Raw genomic sequence first — 14,387 nt, forward strand, 5'->3', positions numbered from 1 at the left:
TTTAAGAATGAAATTTTACTCTTTAGAGTGACAATTCACTTTAAAAGATTTAGGGAGAGAGTATATAACGAAATAATAAAATATGGAAAATACGTATTATTAATTATGCAATTGTTCGGAATGAATTTCAATCGGAATTATTACGTTTTCTCTTAGAGAAAACAATGGAAATATCGGGAATAATTGAACAATTCAAATCGAAATCCATTCCGAATAATTCTACAATACATGCCGAGGGCACGTATTATTACTCTCTAATAAAAAGAATAAACAAATAAAATAAACAAACGTGGAAAGAGAACAAAATTGAGTCTGTATGTATGTACAACGAAATTTGTTTCTTTTAAAATCGAATTCACATTATTCGATATATAATCTATCGATAGGCGATTCGATAGTATTCGAGAGACGGAAACGTGTGCTGAAAAGTAGTTTTGGCTACACCGTAGGTTATGTTATCAGGGTTTCATGTATCGTGTCATCGTGTGCAATTATAAGCAAAATAATTTAAATATGATATCAGAACGTAATATTAGGTAGTTCGTAAGTGGCAGTTCAAGCAGTTATTTTAATTTATAATTTTGTACGAGAAATAATATCGTTTTCAACGTAAGTTAAGATGTATTTATGAGTAACCTCTAATTCTGAACCAGGAAAAACATTTTGTCAAATCTATTTTATTATTTTTTTCCCTGAAGATGGATGAGCAAGCGTGTCCACGGTGTAAAACCACCAAATACCGAAATCCATCATTAAAGTTGATGGTAAACATCTGTGGCCATACATTATGTGAGAGCTGTGTGGATCTGCTCTTCCTAAAAGGTTTGATCTATTTCCATGAATATTTATTATATTTTTTTTTATTGAAGATAGAGAGTGTAATTTTAATAATGCTTACAATTAAATTATTTAGGCTCAGGATCGTGTCCAGAATGCAAAATCCCACTGAGGAGGACTAACTTTAGAGTTCAAATGTTTGAGGATTCTATGGTTGAAAAAGAAGTGAATATAAGGAAACGTATCCTACGAGATTTTAATAAAAGAGAAGAAGACTTTTCCACATTAAGGGAATATAATGATTATTTAGAGGAAATTGAAACTATAATATACAATCTGGCCAATAACATTGATGTTATTGAAACAAACAAGAAAATAGAGCAATATAAAAAAGATAACAAGGAACAAATATCGAAAAGTAAAGCTAAACTTGGCAGAAATGAATACGAATTAGAAGAGATGATAGAATTGGAGAAGCAGAAAGAAGAAGAAAGAAGGATAGAAATTGCAAAAGAAGAAGTCGAGACAAAGAAGAAAAAGATTCGTGAGAAGGAAGCTCTGATCGATGAGTTAACGTTCTCTGATGCAAATGCCAAAAACATTGTTGAATCGTTTGCTTCCGCAATACAGACGCAGAAGAAAGAAGCTAAAGCCTTATCTTCCATTAGGGCAACACAGTTTAGTACAGGAATTAAATTTAATAATCAAGGAAATCAGAGTTACACAGTGCCAAAGATAGAAGAGGGACCTCTCTATTCTTACACGCCTATCTGGCAACAGATAGAAGGTCCATCACCACCAAACTGGCGAGAACTCCAAGCTCGTGGATACGTTTCACATATACGTAACGAATGTCAGGTTGAAAGAGCGGGAGGATTTAAGGCACATGTCGCATGCTTACGAGCATTGCAGGAAGCGATGGCTGGTCTCTATCATAATCCTTCACAACGACAAGCAGAATTTGCAACTATATGACTATACAAGACATTTTCAAACAACGAATGTGATATATCTTTGTTTATCTTAATTTTTTTAGTAACATTAAATACTGTTTTAATCAGCTGTCAAATTAAGAATTATTGTTTCTATTTGTCATATAAAATACACGTCAATTCAAAATTTGTCATACAGTGACAGTGCCTTGAGTATAAATTAATGTGAATGTGACATGGTAGCTCAAATTATCAAAGTACTTTTGTCATCATAGAAATTTCTGCTTTGTTAAATGTATATATATATATATGTATTTCTCATTTTTTAAATAATTTTATTGTTTATTAATAAAAATAAATCTTGTATCGTTATATTTAGACTAGTATGCATTCCTTTGCGATTAGATAGGAGAAGAAAAATGTGTGTGTTTCTTAACAAAAATGTATTATGTTAAGCTTAACAAAAATACAATGTAAAATTTCTATTGTTATTAGTGTCGAAATATTGTGTAATATATGTATATATATGTATTACATAATATATAATTCTGCAAAGAAAAATTAAATTTTTATGATATACGTGATTTATACGTGTCGATGTTGTTTGCATAAGATTATGTATTTATATTTAGAATAATTATTAATTTATCTCAATTTATTTGTAATAATTTATCATTACGTCATGTATAAATTGCGTAGATACAAAAAACAATACTTTTGTCACAAGTATATAATTACGTACACTTTCCGAATCCTTATCCACTGTTGCTTTTATAAATTGCCTATTAGGCCCGCAGATGGCAGCGTTAGCCTTATGATATATTAAAAAAGATATCTCTATTAAGACATAAAAAGCATATTTTTTGAAAAGAGAAAAAAATAGTTAATTTATTAGGAAATTTGATATCGTAAATGTTAACAAGAAAAACTGCAAATTATTTTATTATAAATATATTACAGATAAATACGTAAGAATCGAAATCATTCACATAGATTAAAATGTGATTAAATATAATTTTATGTATAAAAGAAACTAAATTTTATATACTATAAGAAAGTATAAAGTTATAGCATCTGTAAAAATTTTCTGCAATAGTTAAAATATTTGCTTATTTTTCTAAATATTCAAACCAAAAATTTTGATTAAACAAATGTGAATAATTAGTACGAATTCAATAAATTAATTAAAATACATAATAAATTACATAATTGTCAATATTTTACATCTATAAAGCAGTTCCTAGACGCTTATTATATAATTATTTTGTATAATATTAATAATGCTTTAAACAATTCAAAGTAAACAATTTGGAAGTTGAATACAGCTTTCAGACATAATAAATAATATTGTGCAGCAATATTGACCATTTAGGATCTGCTAAAATAATGAATTAAAATCAATATATATCGAATTCCGTTCTGCTATCTTGAAAATACAAGATATTTAAATGTTTTATGTTAGTAAATAAAACATAAATTTCATTTATTTAGATTAAAATATATATTTTTTAAAATAAAATAATACATATTAATATGTTTTTTATTGAATTTTTATTGATTGATATCGCAGTTATTTCGCATACATAACTTATTTTTCCGTTATAATTCATAATGCTATTATAAAGATTGGAAGTAATGATTTTAGTAAATTTCCAAATTTGATGGGAAATTATTTTTATGTTTGTATGTAATAATAAGATATACAATAATATCGAGATTATATCGGATTTAATTTCATATTATACTGTTACAAATTACACGTACGACATGAGTGTTAAGATGTGGACAGAAAGTCGCGGATTGGCAGATAATATGTAGCGCATAATAAAAATAAATTTGTAATTCAAAAAATTGCGACATTGATTTGAATTAATATTACATCACAAAAACATATTTAAATTAATCCCAATCACATAAAATATTAATAAGATCCAGCTTTAACCGTTTAAGGAATTTATTCTCTATTCGTTGTGCATTTATGGTCCTAAGAAATTCTTTATTTAATACTATTTGTTTTTATACTAAACGTTTCTTAAACAAGTAAGATAATCTAAGTAATAGAAAGTTAAATATTTAAAATCACTTGCATTTGCTATTTACCATTGCTTGAACAAATTTACGTACCAACGTTATGTTTAGCGTTTTCCTTTCCCATTTTCGTGTTTTTAATGTAACAAGCAAAGACATAATTTTTATGATGGCAATGCCCTTTTTTTCGAAATATAAAAAATTGCGAATCGTTCTTACATTCCTTTCAAAGAAAGTCATTATTGATTATTCAGAGTATCTTTATATGTGTGAGTTATTAATCATTTAATTACCATAACAAGTTTTCTATCATCTCGTTAGAAAAAAATTAAGTTACATCTTTGAATTGTTTTATAATATTTCAAAAATAATAGTTATAAGTCAACTTTTGTTCCTAATTAATTCTTATATCTGTCAAAAGTGGCATCTTATTGAGGCAGCCGAGAATAATATTTTCGAGCGATACACGGAAAAAAACAACTAAAACTTCACTGATTCAGCAAATCTATAGTCGCAATATACGAATAGTCAGTTTTCTATAATATATCATAGCAAAGTGGACAGGCTGAATAACATCAGTGATTTGTTAAATCATCAAATTTTCTCAGTTATAGACGTTGAATTCGCAGTAAGTTTTAGCTTTGTTATACCACTCAATCTATTTTTTTGATACTTATCATATTTATCACCATGCAAAAAGATACACTGTTAAATTCATAACATCAAATTATATCCAATTAGAGTTATTTTTAATTATTTCTATAGATCGCCTATTCAACATGTCGCTAATTTACATAATTAAAACAATGGAGTTAAACAATTTTATTGAAAATGTATTAAATTTGATTCAAATTTAATTAATTATTTGACGTATAACTAAGCCATACGTCAATATAAGTTTTTATTTTAAAATTAATTATAAAAATGAATTGATTTACATTTTGACACATATGAAAGTTAAAAATAACAAAATATTATTTAATTCGAGGGATTAAGTTGTCATTGTTGCTTTGATATCTAACAGTACACAGTCCGGAATATAGCGGTATATTTCAAACATCCGTTTTTGAGTTCGAGATGATTTTTCATCTCGAGCGACGAAACGGTTCGAGGCGACGCAGAATAGCCGCGGTCGCGTTTCACGTAAGTCGGATTCGGTGAGACAAGCGCGAGTCCGAGGAACGAATAGCGAGCGAGCGATCGTACGCGGTCGCACCGTCCCGTCGCCGGTGTGCCGAAATGCTTAATTAGCGCGAGTGGAGCTTCGGAGAGGCTCTTCAACGACGCGACCAATCGGTGAGCTACGAACGTACGGCGACTCCGCCCACCATGAGAGCTCCGTTGCCCTTTTCCTCGTGACTACCGGCAGTACCGGCCACAGTCCGTACGCGAACGTTCACGGAGTGTCGTCTCGGCCGTTTCGACTCCGGTTGCGGTCACCGTTCGCGACGACGACGTCTGTTCTTGCTTCGCGACTTTTCGCCAGCGTGAAAGTTTTACCGAATTAAAATTCCTGAGAGCTCGTTAAATCTCCTCGCATATCCTCCCGCATTCGCTCGGAGGACCGTGCGAGATTTTTCGGAGCGAGAAACGACTTATCGGACGATTTACAGGAGCCGATTGGCTCCGTTCGCGTTATTCGATTACGTCGCGTAACGGCATTCGAATCGGTCGCGCGTCGTCGGAAACATGTAAGACGAGACGAGGGACCGAAGCTGGAGAACTTTCGTTCGTCTTTCGAGCACAGAGGCACAGCGCGAGAAAAGGTGACGCGGGTACCGCGGAGTGTCGATCCGCTCCGGTCGCGCGCTCCGAAATCGCTTGGTCCTGGACACGCTTTGTCTTTCTCTTTCGCGCGCGATCTTCGGCGACCGGAGATCTCACAGTCCGACGTTTCGCACGCCGATATATCGCTCGCGTTCGCGGAAAGAACGATGCGAAACACGGACCGTCGTCGGCGGCGCATGTAAGAATGCGAGGCTGAGAAGGCAGCACGAACGGCCCACGTAATCTCTTCTCTCCTTCGCGCTTACCACGAGAAGATTCGACTTCAGGAATTCGGCGGTCAAGTTAACAGAAAGAGAGAGAGAGAGAAAGAGAGAGAAAGAAAGTCCACACGGGATCGCCGCACGCAACAACGTACGCTCGTCATGTCAATGAGCTACCTGCTCGTGTCTTTGCTGATCGTCGCGTGGCAAAGCGGCGCGCAAGCCAACTGGTGGTGAGTCGAAATTGCAACGTATCTTTTACAGCTAAACGAACCGGAATACCAAGAGGGATTCGTACTTAACGTATCGTTATTAAAATGGAAGCGTGTGGTACGATTATTAAGGAGTCATCCCTTATTAAACTCCAGCTGTGTTAAAAAATTGTTTAGAATATTGGAATATTCATTTATGTGAGAGTAAAAACTTTTAGAATACTTTAAACTAAGGTTGGTATCAAGGCATACTAATAAAATTAATGTAAATATATATTACAAATGATTTAACTTTTGACTTTTAATCCTTGCTTTTTTTTTAACGATAGATGCGGAGTTGTAAGAAAAAAATAACACTGGATTTATTAGGTACCGCGGAAAATTCGTTTGTTATTTTTTTCAAGAGACGTTTATAAGGGAAAAAACGACGCAATACATATAAATAAATAGTTAAGGATTTATTGTATATTCTATCTTAGTAACGCCAAGTTAAACACTATGTTATCCGATTTGATGTTTTCGATTTCAAATTTAATTTTAGTGAGGATATAATTTTATCTCACGATGAAAATGAATCGTTGAACAGAAAATATGGACATAGAAAATCTATGACGATATCTGAAAATCGTCTTAGTTGTTCTGGCACTTTTTTAAATATTCTTTAAACTCCCTAATGTTGCTACAAGACATTGCGATTGAGAGTTTAACTGAATCTTCTGGCTATTGTTGCGCATATTCCTACATAAGTCTAATACTTTCACTACTGAGACGCTTATCGACGCCTCCGTTTTTAATGGAAAAAGCCGGTTCTACCTATAAAAATATAGATGAAACATCGATCAACATTAATCGACAAGTAATTGTAAACAAATAATCATCATTTATAATTTGAAAAATTGATAAAATTCATAATTTGAAAAGTACACTAAGTAAAGACTTTTTTTCTACAAAGTATATCATCTCTAATTCTATGCTAATTTGAAATCTTTTTCTTATTAAACAATAAAATTAATAATAAATGAGCAAATAAGAGTAAATAACTGCGATTAAAAGTACGCTATAATCAAAGTATATTGTGATAATTAAAATATCATTATGTATGTAATGCAATTAAGTTTCTTTTTCTTATTAAAGATCCTTAAAGATTCTTCTTGTCAGAGATGATGTACGATACTTTAAAAGAAAAGAAGTTAATAGCGCGTTGGACTTTGGAAAGATATCATTATTATTTATCAAAAAATTAAGAAGAAGTTTATCCAGCTTTATAATATCATTAGCGTGCAATTGCGTGCGCGCGCATGATCAGGGAATGCATTCTCTAGCAAGTATCATCTCTATCTACGGTAATTTCCTCCGGGAGACGAAAGCAAACTTGTCTCTCCCTCAGCTCCCTCCCTCTCTCTTTCTCTCTCGTTATCCACGCAGAGTACTTTGGCCAAACAAATGCGTTCTTCACTGCAGATAAATATCCTCCGCGAATTCTGGACAGTCGATTATTTTTATTGACACGATGATCGCGCGTTGATGCCACGGTACTCGCGAAAACATGGCGCATTAGCGTTACGATACACCGCCACGGATGCATCACGCTAGAAGGGAATCCCGTCCACGGGGAATACGCCGGCTTTCTTCGTGATTATTCGAACGGCAGCATCCCCCGAGATGTTCCCGCGCGCGCGGATCCAAAGTGGCATGTAAGTAGCGAGTTATTACAAGAGTTATGCTCAACGTCACTCAACAGCGAGTTCAAGGACGAATATCGAAAACCGCAATTATATACTGTCATAATCGCGAAATATTTGCTTCACCTTGAGTGAGGCGGTCTTTTTGAAAGGGAACAGAGACTGGCAATTTATTTGGTACATAAAAGAGGAACGTAGTTTAGAAAGTAATTGCATTAATTCTTCTTATTAATATGTAATTAATATGTGTAGGATCTTGAATCAATCGCATAATTAGTGATCAATTTTCTCGATATCTCCCTTTTTAAATTTTGCATCGATTAAAGTTACGGCAATGTATTCCAAGAAATATTATATATAACCAAAATTTTAATTCAAATATATCGAAATAATGGGCTATTCGAACTAAGCTAGATTTCAAAAATTATAGGAATACAAAATAAAGTATAACAAAATAATATCAAAAATATAACAGTATAAGAGAAAAAATATCAAATATATATCAGATTCATTTTATCTGATTGGCATATGAAGATTTATCTAAAGTCTTATTCGTTATCAGCGTGAGATGAAAGTCGGATATTTTACTTCGAGAATGATTCGTGTTTAAATATCTTTTTTACTTTAAATCGCTTGAATCGAGCACTGATCAAGTTATTGCATAAAATTGCTTTTCATATCGTAACCGAGAGATTCTCATGGTAATGATTAAAAAAAGTAGGACTCCAATATCGCGGGGCAGATAAGGTTAATCAGACGAAGAATATGAATGACGTCGAAACGCTTTCGGCGTAAATTTGAGGAATAATATTCATCGACGCGCCGGATAGTCGTCGATAGTTACGAATCCATAATGGACGAATAATCCCCTTCGATCGGTCGAGCCGCCACGAGCGAGATCGGAGGAAGCCCCGGCAGTAATGGCTATACGCGAGTGTACCCACTATGGTGTGGTGTATAGGTAGCGACAACGTGCCCCTACAATCTTAAATGAGGAAGAGAGGCGGTCGATCCTTTATGGTCGAGCATGATTTTCTACCCAGATATTTCATTTCCGACAAACCCGTTCCCTCGGGCGATTAATCGCCCGCTATCGGCGCGCGTGGCGAATCCGCCGATTAGGGTCACCGATACGCCGATATTGGAAAGTATCGACCATCTACTTTGCTTTTAACTTCGATTGTACGGCATAATGATATTTAATTTAATACACTCCGATGAACGATACTCTAATATCGAACTGTAGATTTTATACTTATATTATACTGAAATATGTACTGAATTTTAATAAACATTTGTCTGAATAGTCCTAGCTGAATATTTACTAAACGTAAACATATGTATTTATTTGGACAAAAATAATTAATTTGATATAGGAATCATTAATTTTATATATATATATCACTTTTTTTTATTTAGCAAATATTTCGCAACTGTTAATATATTACTGTATAAATAAATATTTGTTAAAATTTAGTAGATTTATTCTCAGTGTATAAAAACGAGACAAATGATGTTTCCTTGAATTGTTGTTTATTTTCCATTGTTAGTTTTTATTCTCGATTGACTGATATCTATCAAGATATTTTTTGTTAACACGTATCTCGTAGCATTGATAATTTCATTCTATCGAGATAGACAGACGAGTAATAAAAATATCAATACATTTTTTCAGATACTGCAACTGATTTTAAGAAGAAAATTTTAGAGCGCGGTTTGTGGAATCAGAAATGTTATATAAATTCGCATGAAATAATTAAGATCTGCTTCAACCGAAAATAATAATTCTTTATACTTAATTAAATTAATTCAATTTATTTTTTCCTTATAAATTTTATTAAATTAAAAATATATAACACGGAAAAAAATTGTAAGAATAAAGAGATAATATGAGATTAAATCACGTTAAACTCGATCTCACATATTATCTCTTTATCCTTATGATGTTTTTTACATCTATGCTATATGTTTTTTACTACTTTCCCTTGTAATATTACATTATATAGTCTTAACTTCTTTTAAACCGGAAACATGCGACTTGTGATTATCAGTTAGGTATCGACAAGTATCATGTCGATCGTTCTCTCCAAGACTATCACTAATATCTTAGCTATCGGCGATCATTAAAAAAGAGTAACTTTCCGACTAAATCGAGGAATATCCTTTGAGAATCGATTTGACTCTTATCCGATCGTGAAAACTAACGATGCGTACAAATATGGTACACGAGATATGCATCTATGAAATCAATCAATTCAAATTATTATCGATTACTTTTTAGATATCACAATTGCAGTAATATCCTACAGTTATTACGTCTCAATTATGATTGCGAAATATTAAAAAATTGAATTTCAGCGTAGGTCACACAAGAGATCCCCATTACTTTTCACTCGCGGTGTTTGTTCCTTTTATTTCTTCAACTAGTTCATCAAAGCATACTATAATGTATGATTTCACGTCATCATTATGGATGTCTATTGTGGACCGGAGTGTATCTCGAAGCGAGTCATGAATTTTCGAAGCTTTCGATTCTCGCTATGGGAATGCGAGAGCCCCTCTTCGCCGTATGCAGTATGTATTAATTCAGGGGTGCATCGAGCATGACTGTCTTGATTTTAATGAGGTTTAACGAGGATTTCCTTTCTTATTTTCAGCTTTTGTTTACTATTCGAGCGGCCACTCGATTTATCGATCTCTCGCGCTCTTTTGCGTCCGCGTCCATAGAATCTAACGTGCTTCGGAATTAGACGCGCACCCTCGAGTTATTCCTCTCGACTTATCCAACGAAGGGAGAAACGGAACGATTTACTGCTCCTTCTTTTTCTCTGCGTAAATTTGTCGATAAAAATCTAGGTATATGTCGTTTGCAACATTTTCAATTGTGTAACGAAGTTTACTTTGATTCTATCATAATAAACTACATATCGAATATTTGTGCATACAGAAAAATTAGTACGCAAATAAATAATTATATATATATATATATATTTTATACTTCAAGTTTTCAAAAATTCATATATCTACAAATTTGTCATAAGTTCATTAAATTTATTTAAAAATATATTCTAAAAAAAAAAATCCTAATAAAAATACTGAAGTATTTTTTATTAGGATTTTTTTTGAGAATATATTTAATCTTGATTGAAATCAAGATTATTAAATTAAAATAAATTTGATTTGTTTATTATATAAAGTCGTTTTTTGATCGATTTTATAATATTCTTAAAAAGAAAATTAATTCTTATTTTGAGTATACATAATAATGTATTTTCTAAAATTTGTATAATAAGTACTTTTAAAATTATTATCAAGAAAATATTCTTTGTTAAAGATAATCGTTTCTTAAAAGAAAGAAAGTAAAGTGTAATAACTTTTCTTACAGCAATAAAATGATGTTTATATAACTGTGCTGCATGAATAAAATGCAGAAAAATTGAGTTTCTTATAATTGTTGTACCTCACCAATGTAGATTAGCTGTAATCTCGATTCAACTTTCTCTTTATCTTTTTCTAGTTGTAAGAATTAGAAAAAGATGAATAATAAATTGAACCGAGATTAAAGTTAATTTGCGTTGGTAGAAAATGGCATCGAAGTTAATAAAAGTTAAAAAATGTAAAAATACTATATATATAAACACAGATAATTTTTTTAAATTTTACATATTAAAATATAGATACTAGAATTTAATATTACTATAACGTTTTTTTTTTATTGTATACCATATTAAAAATGAAACTTATAGAGACTAACAGATTATACGGTATTGAATGGCATTTTCTCTGACAAAGGATGGCCGACAAGCTGATAAATAAAGAGTAAGCTCTCCATGAGCGGATTATAAGTCTAAATACCGAGGTCGAACCTGTCTCATTTGATTGACAAAAATGCGGTAGCAGCCAATGCGCTTGTTCCCGGCTGACGAAGAGGAGCGATCGAGACAAAGACGACGCCGCTGTCTTTTGAAACGTCACGATCTTCATAAAGAAATAGAAAGAACATGGCCATAAACCAACACGCAGCAGAGAAGTACGAGGGTGCAGAAGAGGGCCCGGGTAACGGCGAGGGAGTGCGCAGCCGCCGCCGTCGTCGTCGTCGTCGTCGCCGCCGCCGGGGCAGATTTAATAAAAGCGTCTTTATTGCCAAACGCGAGTCTCCGGTCGGTGCGTTATAGTTGCACGCGCGCATCGTCTTTACGACGAGCGATTAAAATTGATATTAACACTCTAACGTTACCCCCGCAATAATCCCGGCCCCACCGCTGTCGGCAGGCCGCCGGCCATTACCGGCTCCTCCTAAAACGACCCGACATGACGGTCCAAGCTGGACCTGAATGACGATTTTGCGCTTTATTTCTCAGCATTCGCCCGTGCTTTTATCGGATACGGCGCACATCCGTCGACGGTGACGACATTGCGGATCGACACGGGTGTCGAGCAATGCCATCGCCATAAACTCGCCTGTCTGGTAAGGCAAGTTTCTTTCCGCTTTGAGGCGATTGTAACGCAATAATGCGCGATAATGTTATAAACAAGATGTTTAATATCGGATAAATATCGACATTTTCGACCATCGTATAGAATTTATTATGATTAATTATTTGGAATTTTTGCGAATTTTATATATTCCGCCTCTATATTTTTGAATCGATATTATTACTTGGTCTTAAAATACGATTTGTTTATGTCAAAGAGAATGATTAAAAACCACAATCCGTGATTGGAAAAAAAAAACAATGATGAAACATTATTAAAAAAATGTAAAATATAAAACAGTTATATTTTTAATAGATATACAGTGACAGCAGAAAATCTTCGTAGGAAGATAATAATTTATAACAAGAAAATTTGTTATAAAAAAATCTTATTTGTAGAAAATAAACATTAATTAGCAATTTTATATAATGAATACATTCTGTTCTAATATAAACAAAGCTTCGCAAATATTCCTGATTTTAGAAGTTAAATTTTTTGTCTGTATGAATACTTTTTTGAACATTCAAACAATACAATTTTTAATTTTCGCTTATTTTTCAGATGATATATTTTGCATAATTAATATACATCTTTTTGATATATATAATTTTAAGAAACATACAATCTGTTTTATTCTTTATAAATAAATTGTTAATTATTCAACAAGAAATGATCGTCAATTAAACGTCGAATCGATATCAAATTGATGTTAAAATCATCGTATTTATATTGATTCGGACATCAATTCGGTAACTCATTTCTGGATAATATTTACTTTTTAAAAATGAAGTTTTTAAAAAAAATATTTTTTCTGCACGAATACTTTTTGCAATCATTGTATATAAATTTCAATGGAACACAGCGGAATCATCATGTCACAATAATTTTTCATAACACCTTTAAAAGAGCGATAAATTATGCTTGTATTTTCTCATCTTCCCCATAAAATACAAAGAAAAAAACGAATTATTACGAAATGTCCTTTTTTCACTTTCAGTTTGACAAACTGAAAGTAAAAAAAAGGATATTTCGTAATAATTCGTTTTTTTTTTTCTGAGAACACAAGAATTCTCGAATTCGAGAATATTTATTTTTTCCGTTAAGACAAAGAACTCACATCGGTGTGTCGTATTGCGGAACATTGGGACATTGCTCGATGAAAACCTAAAATACATTGCCTGTGAGATTCGATGACGGAATAAGGGCGCACGATCTTGTCGTAATATGTTTCGTTTCGCGACATATAGAAGCACTTTATAGGGACGAATACGTCGCGGCCAATACGATACGCGTATCTCGTCGTACTTTAGTTACTGCTACTCCCCGCGGTTCTCGTATTTTTTTTATAAGACCCATATAAAAAGTATCGTAATATATGACCTAGCCGTCTCGTAAAAATAAACGGCATCGCCGCCGATAACATGTTCCCCCTTCGGCGCGACGTGTCATCCCCTCGCGAAAGCCACCCCCCGAGATCCAGTGGCGCTACGCTTACGCCAAGCCGAAGGGATAAATCGGGATTATTACGCGTTTCGTTAATTCGATCGTTTCGTTCGGAATTCGCGCCGGTACCGATCGCGCCTATAAAATCCGTCCCCCGTTGAAATCTATTTTCCCGCGTTGGACTCGCGGTAACGCTTGCGTTACGTAAGATGAATTTTTCTGCGAAACCTTCGAGTGATCGAGAGGGTACCTCCGAATCCTCGTGGCGCGATAATAATAACCTCGCGGTGCGTCGGAAGCCTGAAGAATCATCGGACCACCGCACGGAGGCTTCAATGGCGCGCGGCAAAAACCTAATAGCATCCTGTTTTGTTTAGTATTTTTCGTTTTACGTCGAGATGCGCGCGTGAGAGAGAGAGAGAGAGAGAGAGAGAGAGAGAGAGAGAGAGAGAGAGAGAGAGAAAGGAGAAGGAGAAGAAAGGGGAAAGAGTAACAGAGGCCGAGAAGAAAGAGTGAAGCTGCATCTTTCCTGACCCCTCGTCCTGCTGGCCATCTCTTCCTCTCGCTCGAAGAATCTCCGACAAAGGAAGCCGCCGCGAGCTTTGGTAACATGCCTTCAGGACTCCTTCGGCAATGTTTCCCTGGAGCCTGAGATATATTGTCATAACGAAGAGGCCAGGTTAGACTATACAGGGATACTTTGCTTTTAGTCCTCCGCCTCTTCTCTCTTTTTCCACACATTCAACCCCCATTCTTTTCCTCTCTGTCTCTCTTATTCTTTTGTACTCGTCCACTTTGCAATTTTCCAGAACGATTTCATTACGTGAGAATTTTGGTTTTTTTTTTCTC

The 14,387-nt window shown here is 33.9% G+C and overlaps 2 protein-coding genes across 2 annotated transcripts in view; both read left to right on the forward strand.

Moving 5' to 3' along the window:
- Positions 1-403: 403 nt before the first annotated feature.
- Mat1 (CDK-activating kinase assembly factor) lies at positions 404-2,081 on the forward strand. The gene is made up of 3 exons (XM_011065318.2): positions 404-609; positions 699-822; positions 914-2,081. The coding sequence occupies exons 2-3, from the start codon at positions 699-701 to the stop codon at positions 1,750-1,752; spliced, it is 963 nt and encodes a 320-aa protein (XP_011063620.1). The 5' UTR covers positions 404-609; the 3' UTR covers positions 1,753-2,081.
- A 475-nt stretch (positions 2,082-2,556) lies between these two features.
- LOC105151550 (protein Wnt-4) overlaps positions 2,557-14,387 on the forward strand; it is a 52,792-nt gene continuing 40,961 nt past the window's right edge. Inside the window, exon 1 of the mRNA XM_087413966.1 lies at positions 2,557-5,958. Coding sequence (XP_087270092.1) covers positions 5,888-5,958 — 71 coding nt within the window. The 5' untranslated portion in view covers positions 2,557-5,887. The remainder of the gene's footprint in view (positions 5,959-14,387) is intronic.

Source organism: Acromyrmex echinatior, chromosome 15 (genome assembly GCF_024713525.1).
Source record: "Acromyrmex echinatior isolate Ae372 chromosome 15, ASM2471352v2, whole genome shotgun sequence".
NCBI lineage: Eukaryota > Metazoa > Arthropoda > Insecta > Hymenoptera > Formicidae > Acromyrmex > Acromyrmex echinatior.